General features: G+C 41.2%; 1 protein-coding gene across 3 annotated transcripts in view; it reads left to right on the forward strand.

Moving 5' to 3' along the window:
* The window catches only part of DCAF6 (DDB1 and CUL4 associated factor 6), a 345,809-nt gene that overhangs the window by 189,302 nt on the left and 131,173 nt on the right, over positions 1–25,334 (forward strand). For 2 of the 3 annotated variants that reach the window (XM_083173172.1, XM_083173173.1), the window contains exons 12-13: positions 11,623–11,679; positions 24,703–24,814. In XM_083173172.1, coding sequence (XP_083029298.1) covers positions 11,623–11,679; positions 24,703–24,814 — 169 coding nt within the window. The remainder of the gene's footprint in view (positions 1–11,622; positions 11,680–24,702; positions 24,815–25,334) is intronic. The other variant, XM_083173174.1, reaches the window with a different exon arrangement.

Below are 25,334 nucleotides of genomic sequence, written 5' to 3' on the forward strand. Positions count from 1 at the left end.
CAGCATACCAAATAACCTAAAGAACAAGTATATATAACCAAATAGGGTGGTTAGAAACAACATATCATATTTGCTTGTTTTGATAGCAAAGGGCAGAAGTGTATAAACACAGCATTAACTTTTAGTGTGTATTGAATTTAATAAAAACAATGGTAATTTCGTTATAAAGAAGTCATTATATTTTTGTTTTTGGAATTGTGCTCTATAGCACAATGCTATAGTGTTTAAAATTATTAAGTAAAAAAAGCAACTACAGTGATCATACCTCCCAACTGTCCTGTAATACTCTGAGAAGACATTGGATATCCCATTCGGGTCGTACATTTTTAGCCCATGAGCAGAGTAAATCATATGGATTTTTTGTATGGCTCTCTTGCCCCTCAGCTTCCTTTTTGTGGGACAGTCCTGTCTTTTTCTGGACTGCCCTGCATCCCACCATGGGCTGGCAGTGTCCCGCGGTTGGGAGGCAATTGGAAGTGTGTCCATCCCTGCTGCCACTGCTCTGTGTCTATTCAGAGAGTTAGAGTGGCTGGAGGCATGGCCAGCAGCTTACACCCCGCTGGCCTTGCCCCAGTAGTGACGGCATTCCTGCATGGCCATGTCCCCTTTGAAACATGCCATGCTCTTTTTCAGGCACACGCCTCTGCCACACAAGTGTCCCAATCTTCCACTTTCAAATGAAGTGACAAAACAAAAAGATCTTGCAGCCACCTGCGCTCATACAAAAATTGCAGCTGGAAGAAACAAAACTTGGGATACCAAACCCAAAATATACAGCTAATGCAAAAAAAGGAGAATAGATCTTCACAGCGCTATTTTCAGGATTTATCCGATTCTCTTACTCAGGGGGAATACTCCATCCAGAATCTCCAACCGTGGGAAAGAAAAAGAGAATCCTTATGTTAAATATATGGGGATTTTTATTCCTGTTCACATGAGCTACCTTGGTAGGACTCACCTAGTCTTACTAGGAAATGTTCACATAAAGGTATATTTCATAGATTTCAGCATCACATCATTTGAACAGAAACTCACCTAGGAAACAGTCCCTATTTTCATCAAAAGGTTTCTTTATTGAATGTTCCACCAGGACACATGCAATCGTTCCACCAGGACGCATGCACCCGGAATGAAGAAAGTCTGATACAGCCAGTCCACAGATGGAGGTAATGGAGTGCAGTGGAAGTCCCAATAAAAAGTATTTTTAAAAAACACCAACGCGTTTCAAACTTTAAAAGTTCTTCCTCAGGGTGTAGCATAAAACTGATAGTCCCGGAGGGGTATTTATACCTCTCTTTACTGGGTAATTTCTAAAACTTGGCATCCAATAAATCTCCTAAACATATCATACACATACAATTTATACTTAATTCCGTAAAAAAATACCTGTCTCGATTCTATTGAAAATTCATATATAACTCTGGTCTCTCAAATACTGATAAAATGATCATAAAGCCTCCGTATTGATACCGCAATTGTAGAATCCATATCGTGTTTTCCTGTTTTCGGAAGGCAACTAGCTTCTGGTTTCCGGCTTCTCCATCATTTCCGCCCATCTGGACCGCATCTGCGTGTCATTCGCTGATACGTCATATCCGGCACTTTGACACTTCCGGATGCTCGTGGAACGCCGCATCCCTGATTTCCGCAATACGTCCAGCCAATCACGCTGGGATTTAGACTGTTTCATCCCTATGATCCATTTACGTATATTTCTCTTAAGGATGATGCGGAGTCTAAGTCTCATTTTGTCATCAAAAGTCACCAGCGTGTAGGAGGCCAATACATACGCACATAAACATAAAAGAGAGGTATTAGGAGCATACTATACAGGAAAATATAACCAATATTCCATTACAGTACGTATACATTTCCTCACAGAAAGCACTTCAACTCAGTCAGCATTTAATCCTCTGGGTACTAGAGTCTTCAGATCATAAATTAATCTCATTTCGATTTGGGACAATCTAGTGTCCTTATCGTTCTTCCTCCAATTTGATCAGATCACTTTAATACCACAGAAAGTTTTTATGTGACCTGGGTCACTTCAATGGCACTTTTTAAAGTGTAAAGACACATTATGCATCTCCACACCTTTTCTAATGTTCCTTACATGATACAATTGGAAAGGAGTGAATCTGAAGAAATAGCGCTCAGAGGTAACTATGCCCCAATGTGAATAACCTTGTGTGAACAAAATACAAAACCAGGTACAACTTGTCATAGGTCACTGATGGATTGTATACAATGAATGGTATGGATGATCCAGATTAATCCATCTTTTTCAATTCTCTCCTATTCAAAATACATGGGAGACATAATAGAAAGCAACATGGTGCAGATCAATTAGATAAAAAAGGTTTTAATGTGAACAATGCACTTACAAAGTAGTGACTTGGTAAAAAGCATAAACAATGTGGTCCCAGGCAAGCAGCAGTCATAAGATGTAGGGGATCGTCCTTCAGTCTGGGTCCCTTGATCCGGAAACAAGGGGGGCTCAGTCCAGGATTCACCATTGCCGCACACTCTTTCCAGAGAACCACATGTCAGGATTGCAATGTGATCATGCTTAACGCGTTTCGGAAATAGTTCCATCGTCAGAAGCGTGAATTAAAATGTCCTTGATAGGGCATATATATACCCCCATCAATTAAAAACATAACAGATACACATGCCGCTAATAAGGCATACACAGTCCGGTCTCCGTGTAAAACATGGTGGTGCGTTCCACAAGGTGGAACTGCGTCACCTCAGGTCTTCCATTTCCCAGAAGTTGTCATCATAATAGACTTCGAGTGGCTGTGCGTTCCAGCACAGTGCCGCTTGCGTTCCATCCTCATTCCTAAAGAGATCATATACAGAAGAGGGCCTAAATATATATACATAGTAATTTCAGCGTTTCACAGGGAAATCGGATGCTGTGTACAATAACAACTTCCAGTTATTCAAAAGCTGAAAAGATAAAAAGAAAAAAATATCTTAAAATACAGTAAACCTATGCATTGATATTTCACCAACACCATTGTGAATGAAATAGTAAAGGGAAAAGAACATACGAAAGAAAAGGTACAACGGAAATAAGCTAAATTCCTAACTCAAAAAAGGCTTTAACTCAAATTCCCCATTGAGACCCTTGGGGAATAAAGTTCCAAAACGATGTATCCAGCGCATCTCAGTCATTGAGAGTCTCCTGGCTACATCATTGGTACGGTTTTTAGGGAGAATCTGTTCAATAGCACAGAAATTGATGATCTGGCATTCATTGGAATTATGCACAGCACGGAAATGCTCTGATACTGTGTGTGTTTTAAATTGTTTACGTATGTTATAGATATGTTCAGCAGTATGAGCATTCAACTGCCTGCAGGTTTTACCCACATATGAAAGCCCGCAACTGCGCTGTAGTAAATAAATGACATTCCTAGAGTGGCAAGTTAGGAATTGTTTAATCGGGAAATTCATTCCATTTACATTAAATTGATCTATCTTTCTCTCTTTGACTTTCACTGTTCTGCAGGCCAGACATGACCCAAAATGATGAAAGCCAATAGTTCTAATAGTTTGACGGGGGTTATTATCTGTAGAACTATGAACCAGGTGATCTTTCAATGAGGGAGCCTTTTTATATATAAACTGAGGTTTTGGTGGTAATTGTGAACCAATAATAGGATAATTTGGTGCAAATACCAGTTGTTGCGGAACACTCTCTCTATGTCTTTATGGACAGAACTGTATCTGCTGACAAAGGCCCATTTAAATCTCTCATTGGTTGCATTCAACTTAGGTTTCATTTTCAATAATGCAGGACGCTCAATTTGGTCTATTCTCTCTCTCAGAATCAGAATCATCTTTATTGGCCAGGTATACTTGCGTATGCTTGGAATTTTTTGTGGTAACAGTGCAGCATCAATCAGGGAACACAAAGGGGGTGGGAAGAGGCATAAACATACATCACATACATTTCACATGTATCTAGAAAAGTTCGAGTTAGTATTTGGTATGTTCAATACGGTTTAGTTGGTGGACAGCTATTGGGAAGAAGCCTTTTGTAGTTCTTGTCGTCTTTGCTGGGATGGACCTGAAACGTCTGCCTGACGGAAGGGGTTCAAACAGGTTGTGGCCAGGGTGTAACTTGTCCGCCAAGATCTTTCCTGCACGCTTATTGACCCTGGCTAGGTATAGTTCTTGGACAGTTGGGAACTCCGCCCCAATGATCTTTTCTGCCATCCTCACCACTCTTTCAACCTTCGTCTGTCATTCTCGTTTGCTCCTCCGAACCAGATTGTGATCGAGGAGCAAAGGACAGACTCTACGTTATTTATAAGATCTTTAGAGTAACCCTTAACGGACAATCGCTTTGACACCTCCTCTAATTGTTGATTGCAAGCAGAGGTGTCAGTGCAATTTCGCTTAATACGAGTTACTTGGCCAAACGGAATGGCATCTAACCATTCACGGTGGTGTTGATAAGATAAAACTGTTGGAATCTGTCTCTTTCCTAAATGTTTTTGTTTTTAACATATCGTCTTCTATGTACAGATTCAGATCCAAGAAAGAGACCTCCTTTTGACTAAAGTTAAAAGTTAACTTGATACTGTTCAGTCTTCCACTGAATGAAAGATAATTTATTCAGCATATCTCCTGTATCTTTCGTATATGCTTTTGTTGCCAGCACTAACGGTTGGAGGCACGAATCTACAAATGCAGACAAATTAATGGCTAAGCTGTTACATTACAAAATTATCGGGCGGCCCGGGGGCTTTAGATGTAAGATCTGAGAGGGCTTTTTTCATTTTAGTTGTTGGATCACCCCTAAGTTTTTTTAATATGTCTCTCTAGAGTTTAATTGCTTAGAAATTTCTGCTAAATAAAATTCTTTTTGCATAAGGACCACCCCACCCCCTTTATCTGCAGGCTTTACAATAAGGGATTTTGTTTTTCAGACTATTTAAAGCTTCCAACTCCCTTTTGGTTAAATTTAACCTGCCCTTCTTTTTGTTGATGTTTTTTCTATTTTTAATAATTTTATCTAATTCTTCACTCACGATTTTGTTAAAACAATCAAGGAATGAACCCCTACAATGAGTAGGATAAAATGTGGAGGGTACTTTAAATTTGGACTGGGGAGCAACTGGATCAGTAATCTCATTTGATTCGTCAATATTCCCAGTATATATTTCTGCGAAAAAAGAAAAATGATTTATTGCCAACTTTCTTATATATTTTTGTACATCTAAATATAAATCAAATGATGTGGGTTTAAAGGAAGGTGCAAATTTTAGGCCTTTGCTCAATCCGCTAATTTCAGCATCGGTCAACTATGCTTTTTTTGGCCTGATCTTTTTCCTCTCTTCGTTTTTTTATATGTATTAATGGTTCTTGTTTCCTAGCACGGCACCCACGATTTACATCTTATGGCATCTTATGCCATCGCATGCATCGTATGCCATATACCCGCATACGATGCATTCGATGCGATATTGTACAATAAAATATCGTACCGCATCGTATGCCATACAATGGCATAAAATGTGATGGTTTACGATTTTTTATTGTACAACCACCCTGATGGGTCCTTACAATGTTAAATGCCCCCCCATTGTCAACGCCACCCCCAGGATCAACGCCAACCCAAAGCGTGGCGAGCCCATGAGGGGTGGCGGTACGCATCCTCTGACCTTTTCATACCCCCACTATCCACGTTAGCGTGGAGTTGATTTAAGATAGTGAGGCAAGCGCAGCATGCCACCGTGCCCGAAGCGTGACGAGCGGCCGCGTATAACTTTACATGTATTCCGCGTCCCCTCGCGGGTCTCGCCACGCTTCAGGCTCACACTATCTAAAATCAGCTCCACGCCAACATGGATAGTGGGGGTATGAAAAGGTCGGAGGACGCAGCGCCGCCCCTCGCTGGCTCGCTACGCTCGCCATGCTTCGGGTTGGAGTTGATTCTGGAGATGGCGTTGACAATGGGGGGGCATTTAAGATTGTATGGACCCATCAGGGTGGTTGTACAATATAAAATCGTATACCATCGCATTGTATGCCATTGTATGGCATACGATACAATATTTTATTGTACAATATCCCGTCGCATCGCATGCCATCGTATACCATATTTGTCTTATGGTATACCATGCGATAGGAAACAAGTACCGAATTAATTTTTAGTTGATCCTCCTGTTCCTTGGACCCTGCTCTAAAAAAGGTATATCGATTATAGTATCTCTGGTCATTCGAACTACACTCATTAACTCTTGCATTTCGATTACTACAGTAGGAGCAAGTTTCATCTTTGCTCCTTTGGTCATGGCTAGCCATGGCTAGCCATGTCTATTCTATTGTTCTCAGCTGCAATACAATACGTATTGCAGCTGAGAACAATAGAACAGCCATGGTTAGCCTTGGCTAGCCATGGCCAAAGGAGCAAAGATGAAACTTGCTCCTACTGTATGATAAGGCTTTACATAATGGGAATCTGTGTCCTCTCTGTTCCATTGTCGTGGAGTCAAAAGGACGGTTATCATTTCTTTGTGTATTCTTATATGGGGGTTTGGCGTTGTAGTTAGGCCTAGAGCGATTCCTTCTCCATATAGGTGGATTAGTAATTGCTGGTCTCTGGTGTATTTCAGTTGGCGCTGCAGTCCACCTCCTTTTTAGTATCCCTTTGATATTTCCTTGTTTTTTTTATCCCTCAGTTCTTTAGAATTTTTATCTATTTTTTGTAATAATGATTTCTCATACTCAAGGAAATCATTTTGTTCTTTAAAGGGCAATGTTAAATTCTGCAAAGATTTAATTTCTGTATCTAGTTATTTTAAAGTTTTTGACCGTTCTTTAACAATTAAGCTCATCAATTTTATTGAGCAATTATCAAGAATGGAATTCCATTCAGCCTTAAACTCCTCTGTTGGTGTTTCAAATGAGGGAGTTTTTAATCACTTTCAAGCAATGTTCCCTCTAATTTTACGAATGCTGTGTGCGGCAAAAGATTTTGGCTGTGCAACTTTGGAAGGAAATTAAAAATTTTGTGCGTCACTTATATATAACTGGAAAATGACATTCAGCATTTGTGTTAACTTTACTTCAAATTTATATTAAACATTTAAACATTAAAAACACAGCACACAATGTAGTTAATGGGTGAAACACACATTAATTGAGTCCACAACTGCAAAAAGGGACCACTGCTGCTTTGCGTGCTCTGTTGTAATGTCTGTGCGCATGCTCTGCGAGTTGTGTGCGCGCGCACAGCTTAGAGGGAACACTGCTTTCAAACCCATTAGAATTACATTGGTGGCAATATAATGCTCAAGGGTTGACACCTCCCACCAAATGCGGTTTTCTTTTAACATTGCTCTTTCTATTTTCTGAAATACACTAGTAAGGCTTTCATCAGTTATATTGATATTCCCATCAAATGATGAAAAAGTATTTTTAATTAACGGATTTCTAATATCTCTGATGGTGAACATAGTTGCGGCACCCGCTAGTCGAATAAGATGTTAACAACAGATACAAAGTGCAAAAATGTGACTGATGGGTGCGCAATAAAACCAACGTGCAGCTATAGACAAATCCACAGAGTAGAAACACTTTAGACTACTCAAAACATGATACAAGTGGAAAGGAGTGAATCTGAAGAAATAGCGCTCAGAGGTAACTATGCCCCAAGGTGAATAACCTTCTGTGAACAAAATACAAATATACAAAGCCAGGTACAAGTTGTCATAGGTCACTGATGGATTGTATACAATTAATGGTATGGATGATCCAGATTAATCCATCTTTTCCAATTTTCCCCTATTCAACATACAGGGGAGACATAATAGAAAGCAACATGGTGCAGATCAATTAGATAAAAACGGTTTTAATGTGAACAATACACTTACAAAGTAGTGACTTGGTAAAAAGCTTAAACAATGTGGTCCCAGGCAAGCAGCAGTCATAAGATGTAGGGGATCGTCCCTCAGTCTGGGTCCCTTGATCCGGAAACAAGGGGGGCTCAGTCCAGGATTCACCGTTGCCGCACACTCTTTCCAGAGAACCACACGTCAGGATTGCAATGTGATCATGCTTAACGCGTTTCGGAAATAGTTCCTTCGTCAGAAGCGTGAATTAAAATGTCCTTGATAGGGCATATATATACCCCCATCAATTAAAAACATACACAGATACACATGCCGCTAATCTGCATTCACCATCCGGTCTCCGTGTAAAACAACATGGCGGTGCGTTCCACAAGGCAGAACTGCGTCACCGCATGTTTTCCTATTTACGCTTCTGACGAAGGAACTATTTCCGAAATGCGTTAAGCGTGATCACATTGCAATCCTGACGTGTGGTTCTCTGGAAAGAGTGTGCGGCAACAGTGAATCCTGGACTGAGCCCCCCTTGTTTCCTGATCAAGGGACCCAGACTGAAGGACGATCTCCTACAACTTATGACTGTTGCTTGCCTGGGACCTGGGACATTGTTTATGCTTTTTACCAAGTCACTACTTTGTAAGTGCATTGTTCACATTAAAACCTTTTTTATCTAATTGATCTGCACCATGTTGCTTTCTATTCTGTCTCCCCTGTATGTTGAATAGGGGAGAATTGGAAAAGATGGATTAATCTGGATCATCCATACCATTCATTGTATACAATTCATCAGTGACCTATGTACCTGGTTTTGTATATTTTTATTTTATTCACACAAGGTTATTCACCTTGGGGCATAGTTACCTCTGAGCGCTATTTATTCAGATTCACTCCTTTCCACTTGTATCATGTTTTAAGTAGTCTAAAGGCCCCCATACACTAGGGCGACTTGTCCTTAGGACAAGTCGCCCCCGACTTCCCCCTGAGCTTCCCCGGCTGCTCCCCGGGGGAGCTTGATTAGATTGGCACTTGATGTGCCATTTTTTACATGTGATAAATCGTCTCGATTTATCACATGTAAAATTCCCGGGGAGCAGGGGGGGGCTACAGAGCAGGGCTGCTGGTGGGAGCAGGGGGGGCTGGGGACGCTGCGGGGGACACAGGCGGCATAGAGCCGGGCAGAGGGAGCCGGGAGCTGTCAGTGCTAGAGAAAAAAGCCTATACAATGAATGGGCAGCCTGTGATTGGCTGAGCGCTCTCTCAGCCAATTGCTGACTGGCTGAGAGAGCGCTCAGCCAATCACAGGCCGCCCATTCATTGTATGGGCTTTTTTTTTTATTCAGTACTGACAGCTCCCGCCTCCCCCTTCCCGGCTCTATGCCGCCTGTGTCCCCCGCAGCGTCCCCAGCCCCCCCTGCTCCCTCCACCGCCGCGCCGCCCCACTAGGTCCCAAGTCGGGTGGTCGGACGTGCAGCAGGTCTGACCACCCGACGCAGATCCGATGCGCACGGGACCGCGCATCGGATCTGAGGGGACATCAAAACTAGCCGATTTTGGTCCGATTTCGGCCAGATCCGACTGATCTGGCCGAAATCTGACCAAAATCGGCTAGTGTATGGGGGCCTTAAGGTGTTTCTACTCGGTGGATCTGTCTATAGCTGCACGTTGGTTTTATTGTGCACCCATCAGTCACATTTTTGCACAATGTTCCTTACATGTTCCGCTAAACGGACCTTTAGGGCTCTTGAAGTTTTCCCCACATATTGTTTGTTACAAGAACAACTCAACAGATATATACAGTATTTGGTGTCACATGTAATAAAATCAACTATTCTGAATGTTCGATCTGTCTGGTTGGATTTATATTCAACAAGCTTCATCTCCTTTGTTTTACATACCTTGCACATACTGCATGTGCTACATCTGAAAAAACCTTAGGTGTGTTCATGGCACTTCTTACAACCATATTCTTTATATTCTCAGCTTTTTTGTAAATAAAATTCGGGGTGGGCCCTATATGTTTTTTTCAAAAGCAGATCACTGTTCAAAATATGTTACCTGACTATACATTCAATTTGCTTATGTTGGGTGCAGAATTTCATTCTGAATTTTTCTTTTGTATGGTTTTATTTATAGTTTCCATTCTGTTTAGATCTGCACCCTCTTTCTGTGCATTTTCTACAATCTCCAGATCATAGCCTTTCGAGATATATAGATTTTTCATTATGTTAGCCAGTTCGTTATATATTGCTAAGTCAGTACAATTTCTTCGTATAGGAAAAAAATGACTTTTCGGGACACTTTTTTTCCAATTAGTATGGTGATTACTATTTAATGGAAGATATGAATTACAGTCAGTAGCTTTAATGTAGTTTTTCGTTTTAATCTGACCATTTTCAATATATATTGAAAGATCTAAAAATCGTACTTCCTTACTGCTCTTCTCAAAAGTTAATTTGATGAATAGTGAGTTGTTATTCAAATGTTGGCAAAATGAATACACTGCTCCACTTTCAAATGTTGGGAGCTACGCAGTGATTTTAAATTAACAGCCCAAAAAGTATCCAATCTATATTCTTAAGGGCTCCATATACTGAAATGATATGTCTTATGGTGTGTACACACGGTACAATCCAGCATGAGATTTTGATTTTATGGTCAAAATTGCATCGGGATCGCATGCAAGGCGCATGCAGATCACACAGGTTTTTTACCTTGCGATCCTGATGCGCGCTCCTGGGACAGCACAAATCGAAACCCAGATAGACAGGACAGCAAAGACTATATAGTGGAAATCTAATGCAGATAGCATGAATTGTATGTAAATAGTACAGAGTTAAAGATTGGATAGCAATCAAATCTTAAGTCTAATAGTAAAGGAATCCCACCATGTATACACACCATAACTCTGAAGTCTTATGTGATATTCTTTGAACTCCCCTTGGACCTTCCCAGGAGTGATTCCATAGAATTTTGTACTTTTGTGCCATTTTTGCATGAAAAATAAACACAGACCAAACTGTGGGTCTCTTGTCCGACATTTCAGTCACTAGACTTTTTTCAAGAACAATAGCATACATATGAAAAAGAAAAGTCGGACAAGAGACCCACAGTCAGTTTGGTGTGTGTGTGTTTTTTTTGGCAAGTAAACTCTTGGTTATGCGTGGAGTGCTGGTCTGGTGGAGCTCTGTGTGTGTGTGTGTGTGTGTGTGTATATATGTATATATATATGTATGTGTGTGTGTGTGTATATATATATATATATATATATATATATATATATATATTTATGTGTGTGTTATATCTTATGGTATACAATTGTACCATAAAATATATATGATGGCCTGGATTAGGGGGATAGGGGGTCTTATAATGCTAAACTTCCTTCAATATATCACTTGCACAAAAATGCATTCCTTTTTCCATCCGATTCCATGTGATTCCAATTAATCAATGGTGCAGTACGAGCGATCTATGGGCTCCTATCCCAAACTCACAGGATCGGATGGAAAACATTTAGCAAATGTTATAGCGGTGAGAAAGATAGAAATTTAATAAGCACAGCCAAAATCGTTGTAGTGTATCGTTGCATCGCTTATTATCATTCATTAAGCAGATGTAAAAATATACTGCTGCCTTTGGCACATAGAAATATATCAAAGCATCTGTTTGACATGTGACTTGGCATGTGCTTCTACACACTATAAGAACTGGAACTGTTTTTGTAAAGCTGCCTTAAATGTAACTCTTGTTTCAGATTCTACTTCTATGATTAGCAAAGAGCTTGGATCCATGTCACTTGATGAAGGACGGGGTGCGTGACATACCTAATTAGCAGTATAGTATAAGTGTGAGGTTTTTTATTTGAATGCTGCTTTAGTTTATAGATGACAGCTGTACAGTGTTTATATATTATTGTATCACTTAGAATAACAATTTGTTTTCTAATGGCTGCAGTTGTTGTTTGGGATGCCCAAAACTAATATTCTATAACCATTATGGACCAGATATTGCTACTACAAATATAAAAATGCTGTCTGCTAAATACATTAATAAGGTAAACTTTAAGTAAGATATATTTTAAACATTTAAGTTTTTATAAATCCTACCCCATTCACACCACAAAGCAAATTGACCAGGTAAAGCTTTTCAACCAGGGTCAGATTGCTGTGATTTAAGACCCGTGTTGACCCTTTCACACCACTGAAAAACCCGGGTTTTCCAGCAAATTACCGGGTTGAAAAGCTTTAACCCGGTAATTTGTGGGTGGTGTGAATGGGGTCTGGCTGTACCCGGCAAAATTACCCGGCACTTAAAAATGCCAGGTGGCCAATGTGGAAGGTGTATTGGTGAGAAAATGTAAAATAATTGATAAGAAAGATCAAATTATTTTCTACAAACATAAACTGCTGCTCTTGAATACTGGTATTTTCTTGTACTGGGCTAGCATCACAGATGCCTATAGCGGCAGACAACACACTGAATTGATGTGAATCACTAATAGACTGAAATTGAGCATGGTTTGTAACAGCTGTGTCTGGCTAAACCTAAGCTGGGCACACACCTACAGATTTATCTGTCCAAACTGACTGGTGGGAACAAAAATCTGGTAATATATGGGAGCAAATGACAGTCAACCATTTGCTGCCAAACACTTGAAGATAGATAAAAACAGTTGTTTGGATACATTTGTTAAAATAAATGTATTTATTCAATTTATATGAATGACTATTGTCTACTTCTAAACATTTGGGAGCAAATTTTTGCTTCTCATATGCTCCCATACTGTACATTACCAGATTTTTTTTTTTCCACCAGAAAGATTGGACAGATACATCTTTAGGTGTGTGTCCAGCTTTAGCATTGTGCTTTGTTTGTTAGCTTCATTCTTGTTTATACCACGAAAATACTTTGGAAAATAGGTTGTAATAAATTTTAATTATACTTCTAATTTAATGTTTTACAAGGTCATTAACAATAGTTATTATTAATGCATATATAAGGTTTGCTACACAAGTATTACTTTTTAAGCAATTGTATATATAAATACAAAACAGTAATATTTTAAACCTGCAATTCTAGATATATGTTAAATTCAGACTAGTGCAGATGGTGGTGCCCCGGATTTTGGTATATTTGCTACACAGAAGATAGATTTTTGCAGATTGCCAATAAAAAATATTATGTATGTATGTAGTATAAAGATGAGTATCCTTAAAATAAAAAAATAAAATATTTTATAATATTTCTTGAGTTGGGAAAAGAATAATCCTTATGAGTGAGTGCACACCAGAAGCAGGGGCGGATTGGCCATTAAAGTCACTGGGAAGATTCCCGGGAGGCCAGCAGAAAGTGAGGCCGAAAGCTCCACCCAGGTGTTACAACGTTGGTCAGAGACAACCTCAGCCCATGTCCCCATACAGCCTGCCTCCTCTGGTTGCTGCACTGTGCCTCGCTGATCAGACTGGCAGTGCTGCAGCAGCTCAAATACATATATATTTCAGCCCCCTTAGCCCATGTCCCCGTGTTGCCCTGCCTCCTCCCACTCAGAGTTGCCTACCCTAGTTCAAAGCCGGCCACAGCGGGGTTATGACTTGAGCATCGGTGGCCGTTCTGCTGCAGTAGGGTACAGGTGCTGGTACAGGGAGAGGCATCCAGAGCCTGCTCAATGTACTGAGCCAGCTCTAAACAGCACAGAGGCGCCGGACTCCCGTTCTGCTACAGGCAGTAGCAGAGCTGCACAACGATCCCCAGACATTGCTTTAAAGTTCTTCTGCTACAACAACAGCCATCAGTTCGACATGGCTCCATCCCCTCCCACAGGCTCTGCCCCTCTGACAGCCTGTGGCCCACACCACAGGATGGGTAAGTTAAGTTTAAATTTAAAGCTTAGTTTTCTGATCTCCCCCTTCTCCAGTCTAACTACAGTATCTGTACCTTTCTCCTAATGTTTGCATTATGTGTGCAAGGTGCACTAATATGTATTTGTTTTAATAGGCAATATTATTGTATGTGGGTATTGTGCATAGCGTTACTAGTCCTGTGGGCATGTGTGAGTAAGTGGGGCTGTCCATGTGGGCATTGTGTGTGACTGTAAAAGGCGCTATTCATGTGGGCATTGTGTGTGACTGTAAAAGGCACTATTCATGTGGGCATTGTGTGTGTAAGCAGCGTTAATCCTGTGGGTATTGTGTGTGTAGCTGCACTAGTCTTGTGGGCACTGTGTGCGTAAGCGGTGATATTCATGTGGGCATTGTGTGCGTAAGTGGTGTTGGTCTTGTGGGCATTGTGTGCGTAAATAGCAGTATTAACGTGAGCATATATTTGCTGCCTAGTAAGCACCTTAACGCCACCCGCCAAACGGCCGTCATGTGACATCAGCTGCCGTCATGTGACATCAAGCAAGTATCGGCCCGCCTGCGTTCCCAAGGAAAGGCCCACCATTTTTATGGGGACACCCATAAAATGCTGGGTGTTTCCCTGATACCGCCCTCTGATCGCCCTCCCAACCTCCCCCACCCGTGCATTCGCACAGAGGGTCTGCACATGCACAAATACGCGCATGCACAGACCCCTCGTCATCGGAATGGCCCCTTCCGAGCAAGCCTGAACCAGGCTGTTTAAGTGATTTTGGGACTGTGGGGTGTATTCAATGCGGCCGGCGAGGGGGGTTAAATGGCTTGAATCGCAGAAAGCAAGCAATCCTCGCTGTTTAACCTGAGAGCCAGCTGCTCGCCATATTCAACACCACAGGGAAATTCTCGCTGTCAGAGGCCAGCGAGGATTCTCCCAGTGAGGCTCTGGGCTAATGCAGGGAGACCGCTGCATATAGCCAGGAGTCTCGCTGTTTCAGTGGACGCATACGCCATTTCCCCCTCACTCCAAAAACAGAGCAAGGGGGAAGCAGTGTATGCAGGGGGGTCAATTGAATACTGACCCTGCGTGCTGTCTCAGCTCGCCCCCAGCATTGAATACACCCCTGTATGTTGATTTGCCAGGAAGTACTATTTATAGAGCCTATGTTAGGGCATCATAGGAACGGACACTCTACTACTCTTATTTAAATCAAAGTTTGACCTTAACAATTGGGTGAATATTTAATATTTTATTTGTGCTGTTTTATGAAAAAATTTGTATTATATGTGCCTTTTGTTATCTTATTGGAATGTTGAAATGTCTTAAGGGGCCTACACACAGGGCACCAGCGCCGCTATTGCCCGGTGATTAAAATCCAGCATGCTGGATAAATCTAGTAATCGCTGGTGTAAGGGCCAGTGTACTCACCTAAGAACACTCTCCCTGGCAGATGCAGCAGTGTGTGCTGAGTGATCTTGCTGAGATTGCTCAGAACTCAGCAAGATTGCTCAGCACACAATAATGTGTCAGCACTGTGTGCTAAGCGATCTGTCACTGACTATCGATGTCACTAGATTTATCCAGCATGCTGGATCTGAATCGCCGGGGCGATAGAGACGCCCGGGGCTGCACATCGCTATTGCTATGGCCCCTACACACGGAGCGGTGGGCATTTTCTAAGCAATCTAGTGAGATTGCTTAGAAAATGCCCTGATATCGCTGCATGTGTAGGCCGCACTAGTGTAGGGAACTTGGTTAAGTATAGAACACACACATAGCCTGTAGTTTTGATATACACATTAGGGGGACAGGTTTAGGGCCTGTATGTTGTTAGGCTAGTGTGGATGGGAATACTGTCCTGTTTATAGTGGAAGTTCAGCTTTAAGTGAGGGTTGCTGTGTTTGGTGTTGTTATAGAAGGGTGTAGATCGATTATGTTTTGGTCGACCACCCTTAGTCGATCCCAAGGAGTAAGACTGCTGAAGATAGTCGGCAGGCGCTAGAGCAGCAGTAACCATGGTCGATAGTCACATGGTCGACAGCAGTTTTTCAGGATTTTTTGGTGCTGAATGTCACAGGGGTCTCGCATGGCGAGCACAGGGCACTGAGCATCGCTACGCTCGGCACACTATTCTGTTCTAACTCTATGTCCACTTGGATAGTAAAGTATGAATCCTGTAAAACTCATGTCGCCATGTGAGCGTCGACCATGGTCCTGCCAATAACCTACTGGCATCTAACTAGCGTTACTGCTGATCTAGCGGCTGCCAACTATCTTCAGACTTATAACTCAGCGGGATCAACTAAGGGGGTCGACCATAACATGGTTGATCTACACCCGGTCAACCAGGCATCCAAATACCACTGTGATCATATCCAGGTGCTGAGCTAGCGTGACACATCCATCTATGTGAGTGATCACTGTGATCCTGTTGAGTGTATGTTGTGCTCGCTGGCTCTTTTCACAGAGAGCTAGTATCAACATATCGACAACCTGAAGGCAAGAGTGTGTAAAGTGAGGTTAGTGCCAGGCAACCATACAGGGTCCATTCACATTTTACAGTCCCTCCAACAAACATGAGTTTATTATTGAAATTAAATATTGAGTCACTTGAAGCTTTAACCTTGCCTGTCACCAATGTCTCTACATATACTGATGTAGTAATCCCACCTACTGTTATTCTGGCCCCTCCCATTGTTGATTTGGTGCCGCCCACATGAGGCCACTTCTAGAAATTTTCCAGGGCCACTTTTAGTTCCCAATCTTTCCCTGACCAGAAGGATATATTTTGTAAATTTTAATACTTATACTTTTATTGGTTTATTAGGGTAAAAAGTAAAGGGGATACTATTGTCTGTGTTCTTTTAACATATAGGATCACAGATCATGTCCCTCTTTGCTGTTTGTGAATTTTTTAAGGGGTTAAAAATTCAAGACATGCATTTACACACACATATTGTTTATAGTGAAGTGCAAGTGCACTAAAAAGAAAGAAAAGTGTATTTATAGATTTTAAAAGTTTGCTAGATTTGTTGTTTGTTTATTATGGTTGATGAGGTTTCTGACACAGAAAAAATATAATAATCTTTCCCTTTATAGTACAGTCTATTGCTCTCCTTGGGACTGATATTGGATGGTATATAATTCTGTAATAGTGTCCAATTCTTCCCATGGTCTGCAATATAATTCGGTATAGTACTATTCAGATTTGATTTATTATTTTATATCCCTTTCTTTTTACATTTATCATACAGTTTATTATTTTTTATGTTAGTCAGCATTCAGAAGGTCTGGAGTAGATGAGAGAGGAGGATCAAATTTTTACTCCTTTTTAGTGGATTCTGGGAAACAAAGGATCACAGTATTTGTGAAGACTGTATTTAGGAACTCAAGGATTTTATTCAATATATGGTTTTAATTCCAGTAAATAGTGCTATATCCAGACGGTATTTATTAGTTTTATATCAGAGTGCTTTTTTAGTGCTTTATTTCACTTTTTAGTGCAGAGCTCTTCTCTGATTTATTCATGTGTCTCTACTGTCATCTGATAGGTATTTCCTGAAATGACAGGATGTCTCTACTGTCATCTAGTAGGCATTTCCTGAAAAGACAAAATGTCACTCTGTTCCAGAGTGTTAATAAAACAACTGTTTTGTTGTTTCAATTTGAATTGTTTAATATTGCTTTGGTTTATTTGGGTGACTCTATTGACATCTAGTGGATTTTTTTCAAGATGACAGAGTATCACTTTATTTCATAGATTGTCATTATGTCAAGTTACTCTGCACATTTGAGTTTTATTTGATATATGGTTTTTGCCCACAATTAAATATCAATTGGGTTGCACACCAGGTTTTTATATCACATTAATTTAATAACAGCCAGATATAGAATTATTTTGTTACTGGTTTTATACCAGAATATCGATGTTGCATATATTCCATGTTTAATGCTGTGTTTCTGTCTAATTCATTAGTATGTCTCTCCTGACATCCAGTGAGTATTGTCCCAAATAACAGGGTATCACTTTATTAGGGTTCTATATCAGAGTCTCAGTATTGCACCAATTCAGTTATTTTTGACACTGTGATTTCTTCTGATTTACTAGTGTACTTCTGTTAATATCTGGTAAGTTTTGCCCAGCGTGACAGGGTATCACTTAATTATAAAAAATGTATTTGTTGTGATTTTTCACTCTATTTCACGTCATGATTTTCTCTGATTCATTTATGTGATTTTACTGACATCTAGTGGATGTTTTCTTAAATGACAGGGTGTCACTTTATTTTACTGAGAACCACTTTTGGTTATGCCTCTAAGATATTTTTTAGATATTATTTCAGTCTGTATAATTACATATGGTTGAGGCTGTTTCACAGTGGTTTAACCCCATCTATTGGGACCTCTCTCCTTCTGATTTTTACTGGCTTCTACTCTGCAGCATTATCATATTATTTTAAATACATAACATTCTTAAACAATACAACAGTGGTCTAGGGTCTTATAAATACTTTGTAGAATAGTTGAAAATGTAATCTGAATACTGTCAGTTTGGAGTAGGTCAAAAGTAGTAAGGGGCATACCAGTGTGTCGTATGCAAAAAAACACAGTCTGCCCTAGCCAATTGACTCCCAACTACTATGTTACAATTTGTTTGAAAAATGACCGTTACAAACTGATTGGCTGGTACTTTATCTATGTCAACCAACAACGTCATAGAAAGGGGCTTTTGATAAAGTATCCATATAAGGAAGAATATTCAATAGAGTAAATAAGTCTAGCTCAACTGACAATAAATAAAAATAAATGTACCCTGTACATTATGAAAGCAGCAGCTAGGTAATCACAACTGAAGTGGGGGGAGTTAAGTTTACAATTATTACATCAAAATAGTATTAGAGGTGATTAAGGAAACTCCACTACAAACCACGTTTGTATTGGTGAAGATCTATACTAAACAGAAAAGTGTTTGCTGCATGCAGACTAGTGTTCACTGTTAACAGGAGGCTACGCACCATCATAGGTAAATGGTACTTCTGCATGTGCCAAAAATGGGGGCATGCAGGGGGCCTTTCCTAGGGGTGTGCTCAGTATTTATGGAGATTTTGGACTAAACCCACGCTATCCCCTTACTATGAATAGATGCCAATGCACATGACATCGATTTCCCGGCAGTGAAGGCTAAATTGCAAGTTTTACCACCTGCAGGATACTGCAACCTGTGGGTGGAGATGGCAGTCAGTATCCTATTCAAGCCTAGTCAAATTTATTTAATATAGGGTTTTGATACATGATGCAGAAGATAAAGGGCAAAGTTGCCGTGCTATATTGTTTTGACTGGAAATGGGGGAGGTAAACCCATTGGTCAGAACTACTGATAAAGGATTGTAACATAATGCACATATGTCTTGTTATTAATTTATATAAAAGCACATATTATTTAACCCATATAATAGCCTTACATGTTTCTACATAGTGAAAGCTTGCATTTTTAAATCTGTGCTACTGTAAGTGTCAAATTATGCTTGTATAGATGCTAATAATCTGGGAGTACTTAAAATTGGAAAATTGTAAACGGTATTATGGGTGTCCTCATGGGTTATTTAAAAAAATATACTAGCAAATCGAGTGCATAGATACCATAACCTAGTCACATTGACCATATGAATCCATATTGTCATATTATCCACATGAAACCTATAGATATGAATAGAAAGAATAGTCATGTGATGTAGTGTTTTAGGAGCTACATGTGTCAGGCAGTCCAGCCTTATATTTGTTATGGGAATTTGAGCTTGTTTTTTAGATGTGAAGTGTTTTTGGGACTTAAACTATCAAGGTTAGGTGATATTGTATTTGAGTCCTGATAAAAAGATAATTCCTTTATGTATTATATGCAATTCAGTTCAAAATGTTGTCCATAGGATTTGGAGTAACCTGAAGTGAGGTTTGTTAATATCATGACTAGGGATGCCAATCCCGGGATTCGGGATTGAAAAATGCTCATTCCCGGGATTGGCCTCCCTAATAAAAAAAAACCCGGCCACTCCCCCAGATGTAAATATAAATTACTGCACCGTGACCCCGCACATCCTCCCCGTGCCCATCCTCTCTGTCCTGTCACTTGCGGTGGTGGTGGTGACAGGGCACAGGCAGCAGCAGGATGTCTATCTCCGGCGGGTGGGCGTAACAGCGGGCGTCTGTCCGGGTCTGGGACATTGTGCTGTGCTGACAGGCAGAGCAGCGGCCGGGCTGCGCAGCGTGATGTGATGTCAGGGGTCACGCTGCGCAGAATGGGCGCCGCCATGCTTGTCAGCACAGCACACAGTCCCTCCCAACTCCTGACAGCAGCACCGGGGGTATGTAACAGTCAGCCGGGCAGCGTCTGAGCCATATTCTGGTGCTCAGCGCTGCACGGTTTTAAGCCAAAACGAATGGGGTTACAAATCCCGGAATCCCGGATTGGAAGCTTCAATCCCGGGATTCAAATCCCGGCGATTTTAGGCCAGGATCCTCCCGATCCTGGGATTGGCCTCCCTAATCATGACATCCTATTTTGCAATCGGCAACACAAAACGCTTCTTCCCAGAATTTATTGTTGAATTCAACTCTTTGGGCAGTATTCAATGTCAAAGTTCTCCGTGCATGGAGAGCGTTTTATTTCGCTCTCCTTGCACTCTCCGTGTTCCGGAGGGCTCTCTGCCACTCCTGCTCCCTCTATTCAATGTGGCTGATGCTCTCCGCCACTCGCGGAGAGTCTTAACCCCTGCAGGGTGCCCCCCCCCTATAGCCAGCGGGGGACCCAGTATTCACTGCACCCGTTCGTGCATACTAACGATCGGGTGCAGTGAATATATGAATATGTAATGAGCGGCTCGAGCGCTCCGGCCCCCTGCTGGCTGCACTGTGTAAAAAAAAAAAAATTTAAAAAAATATTTTTTTTTTAAATTAAATATATATTCATGTGCTATAAGCACATGAATAAAAATAACATGCCCCTTCACAGAAAAAAAAAAACTGATTTTTTGACACCAAAATTTCTTAAAAAAAACCTTTTAGTTTAAAAGTTCACATTCCAGCTCCCCATCAAAAGATGGAGAATTGCTACACGGAGAGACACGGAGAAAATCACTTAGAAAGACGGAGAACATTTCACATTGAATAGGGTTGCTCGCTTTTGGAGAGCAAAATGCTCCGTCCAAGGCGAACAAAGCACAAGTTCTCCACAAAACACGGAGAACTTTTCTCATTGAATACTGCCCTTTATATTGGCTTTTTGCCATTGTTGTTCTCTACAGTACCTCAGGAATTCTCTACCTTTTCTTACCAGAATCTCTACCTCTCTATAAAACTCTATAAAGGGCTCACAAGACCCACATCTTCAGCAAACCTAGCTATCGCTGGTCCTAACCCTCTGTTCCATTCTCACTATCAACTCCATCTATGTCACTCCTGTCTATCCGTCCCCTTCAGAATGTAATCTCTTATGAGAAGGACCCTCTTCCCTTATGTACTTTGCCTTTCCTTACTTTATACTATTTTCTACTCCATACAATGGTGCATAATCCTTGGTTTCTGACGCCCTGCTGTGTATTTGAGTATTAGAACCACACCATATAAATAAAGGATAATAATATATTTTGTTGTTTTAATTGTTCAATTTCTTATTGTAGATTTGAGGACAATAATTTTTGTTTTGTTTTTAAATCTGTTTATTGGATTTCAGACAAACAGAATATCTATGTAGATATTTGCATTTACATATCAATTGACCACTGTGTCAATACGGGAAGTGGTCATCTATTAGAATGATCTTAGGTCTACAGTCATTAGGTCGACCCCACTAGGTCGACTGGCAGGAAGGTCGACCTGACTTAAGGTCGACATGGGCCAAGGTCGACATGACTTAAGGTCCAATTTGCATAAAGGTCGACATGAGGAAGGTCGACTGGTCATAAGGTCGACATGAGGTTTTTCACAGTTTTTTGAGCCGACATGTGCCGACAGGCGGTATTTCATGCCCTACCATCCATTAGGGCGCGGAGGAGGTTATTAAAGCTGTGGCGAGCGAAGCGAGCCACCATGCCCGATGCATTGCGAGCGAAGCAAGCGATGCTAGGGTCCGATTCTCATTGCCAACTGTGTCCATGTCGACTGTGTCGACATTCGGATAAAAAAAACAGTGAAAAACCCATGCCGACCTTATGACCAGTCGACCTTCCTCATGTCGACCTTTATGCAAATTCGACCTTAAGTCATGTCGACCTTGGCCCATGTCGACCTTAAATCAGGTCGACCTTCCAGCCAGTCTACCTAGTGGGGTCGACCTAATGACTGTAGACCTAAGTTCATTCTGACAAGTACTACTTCTGTCTGATATGTACATGGATGTAAAAAAAAGAAACAATGTTAGGATAGGAAAGACAGTTACGGGTGTGAAATGCAAGAATAATTGATAAGGAGTAGAGAAAAGAGTAGGGAAGTAGGGAAAGAAGAGAAGAACCCTTACTTACATATCGCTTCAAAACCAATTCGTTATAATGAAGGATAATAATAGACAGACCTCCTTAAAGCCCTAATGTAGTGTATATTAAAAAGATAAATTATGTTTAGGTGGGATTCATAATTTTATGCATTAAGTACCATTCAGTGTTTTCAAATAATTTATACAGTACAGTATATACACTATGTATCTAATGAATAAAATTGAGTTGAGATTATAAAGTGTGGCGAGCCACCGAGCAGCGCGCCCCGCGAGGGGATGCGGATACCTTCACAGGTATCCACGTCCCCTCGCGGGCTTCACAGGTATCTGCGTCCTCTCGCGAGGCTCGCTGCGCTCGCCACGCTTCGGGCTCGATGGCTCGCTGTGCTCGCCACACTTTATATAGTGCATATAAGAATAAAATATCTGTAAAAAGGACAGGGACCATAAAAAGATCTTCTCTTATTCACTGCAGGTTTGATGAAACAGGCAATACATTTGGTCCATCAGACTTCTTCATGGGGAAGTCCATGAAGAAGTCTGATGGACGAAACGCATTGGATTGTTTAATTAAATTTCCCATCACCAATTCAATTCCTCAAACCATTTGATAAAAATGTTTGCAAAATGGTAGGGTGCATTATTCTGTTCAATGGCAACTGGAATTGAACTGTTGCCATGAAGGTGTGTCATGATTGCCTACCCTCCTGCATTCTGCAGGAGACTCCCTGAAATAGTAGCAATCTCCCTGTCTCCCTGAAGAGTCTAGCAATCTTCCCGATTTTACCTAGTATGTGGGCTATTCTTGGTCTGCAACATGTTTATGTAAAGTGCATAGTACGTGTCAAAGTAACACATTATTTTGAATTCCAGGACCCAAGGTTTCCCAATAGAACATTGCCCAGAGCATCACACTGCCTCACCTGGCTTGATTTCTGTCTATCATGCATCCTGGTGCCATCGGTAAAAAAAATTATGTGGACAAATGTACTAATGGGCAATCATTTACAAGGCATGGGTTTGCCTTGTAAATGACTGCCCCTTTAAAAAAAAACCTCTGAGTTCAGCTAGCATCTTGCACGGCTGCTGAACTCTGAGGCTATTACATTTGGCCAATGATTTAATAGAAATGGTGATACATCACTATACTACGCAGTGGAGAAACCTGTGGGTGGTGAGCTCAGCTGCAACAATATAATTTGGGCCACCCACACGGCGAGTGACAGGTTGAGGCAGTGGGAGATAGTGTGACAGGGAAAAACAGTGGGTTACAGGAAGAGGGTGACAGGGGCAACAGTGGGTCCCTTAGTCCTCAGGGCCAGTGTAAGGCAACTATGCGCCCTAGGCAGCTTCAGGGTGGGGGATGCGGGAGCCACCCCTCAATTGCCGCGGACCAGATCCACGGAGGGGGGAGGGTGCGGGTGCTACCCCATGCCGGTAGGTGCTCACCTGTTCCAGTAGTTGTGCGGGTGCCGCCCGCCGTTTCACGCAGACCAGATCCGACGGGGAGGGGTGTGCGTGTACGGCCGCTACCCTGCTCACCTGCTCCATTTGCCACTAATCGAATCCGTGGGGGGGAGGGAGGTGCGGGCGCTACCCCCCGCCGATGATGCCACTGACAAGCTCCAGGAGGGGTGATGGGGGGGGGGGGGGGTTTGGTGGTCGTCTGCGGCTCACCTACTCTTTTACTGAAGCTGCTTTCTCCCTGTTCCTCAGATGGGAGCTTTCGTCCTGCTCCTCCGTCAATGGGTTCCTACTTGTATCCTGCAGCTCAGTACCACCCTCCAGTGGCCGGCAGGGGCCCGATGCACTGCGCATCAAAGGAAGTTCTGCTTCTCATACTATCATCAGCCATTTAAAAAAAAAATTCTAACGTTTGTGCTACAGTTATGAAGTTTGGGACAATAAACTGGTTTCAGGGAGGTAAAACCCTGATTGATGTTTTTCTATAGTATATTCACAGTTTGTCCGCTCATCCTGCTCCTAAATGTATCTTTAATTCCTATAGTTTAGATAAGTGAAGTTTTCAAAACTGTTCCTCTGGGTTTTGACTTCTTCACTGCGGAATTTAGCCCTAACTTTCCCCCACTGAATATCTTACATCATATTTCTTCTGCCAGAATTCAAAGCCAGCCACAGAGGAGAATTTGTATTTAGTATGTTAGTTGTCATATAGGAAAAATAATGTGCATCCTTAGCACTCATTTCCAGTAGCAGTTTCCTAGGTGATTAGATATGTGCTATGGATTTATTGCAATATTCAGATGCTGTGAAAACCAGAACTATTAAAAATACCTAATACGTAGCAGTGTGCTACTTTGCATGTTTGCATTTTTGTTCCTATTTTTTCCAGTTAAATCTGCCTAAAAAAGATTACAATAAGTCACTAGATACAGTATTTAAGTTATGTAAATGTAACCTGCAATAAAATTGTGTTAAGTCTTTATCTGTTTTTTTTTTTTTTAAATCTATTAATGTTCATGTCCCTTACTGCAGAAAGTGCTAAACTCAGTCCAGAAGGTGAGACAAGCGAGCCAGTGTTGCAGTTACACTACAGTACAGAAGGAACCACCACAAGTACAATAAGACTGGACTTCACAGATGAATGGTAAATGCTACCATCTTCTGCATTGCTGCTGTATGTATAGGACTTTATTTTTAAAGGATCATCGTTATTATTAATATTATTATTTATCATTTATTGACATGTTACCATAAAATCCCCCAGTGCCATATATTGCTTTAAATAGACAAATAACATAATCCACTTCCTTTAGTAGTACTTTAGTGGATATTAGGCCTTATTCTAGTTTACTCTTAGGGCCAGATGTACTAAGCATGAAAAGTGATAAAATGGAAAGTGATAAACAACCATCCAATCAGCTCCTACCTGCCATGTCACATGCTGTGTTTGAAAAATGACAGAAAGGAGCTGATTGGTTGGCGGTTTATCACTAACCATTTTATCACCTTTCATGGCTTAGTACATCTCGCCCTTAGAGGCAAATTCCTTCTCAAATGAACAAAACCATGTGCACTGCAGGTGGGGCAGATATGTACAGAGAGAGTTAGATTTGGGTGGGGTTTTTCTTCAAAGTGAGAGCTATATTGCAGTGTAAAAATAAAGC

This window comes from Crinia signifera, chromosome 2, assembly GCF_055691185.1.
Source record: "Crinia signifera chromosome 2, ASM5569118v1, whole genome shotgun sequence".
NCBI lineage: Eukaryota > Metazoa > Chordata > Amphibia > Anura > Myobatrachidae > Crinia > Crinia signifera.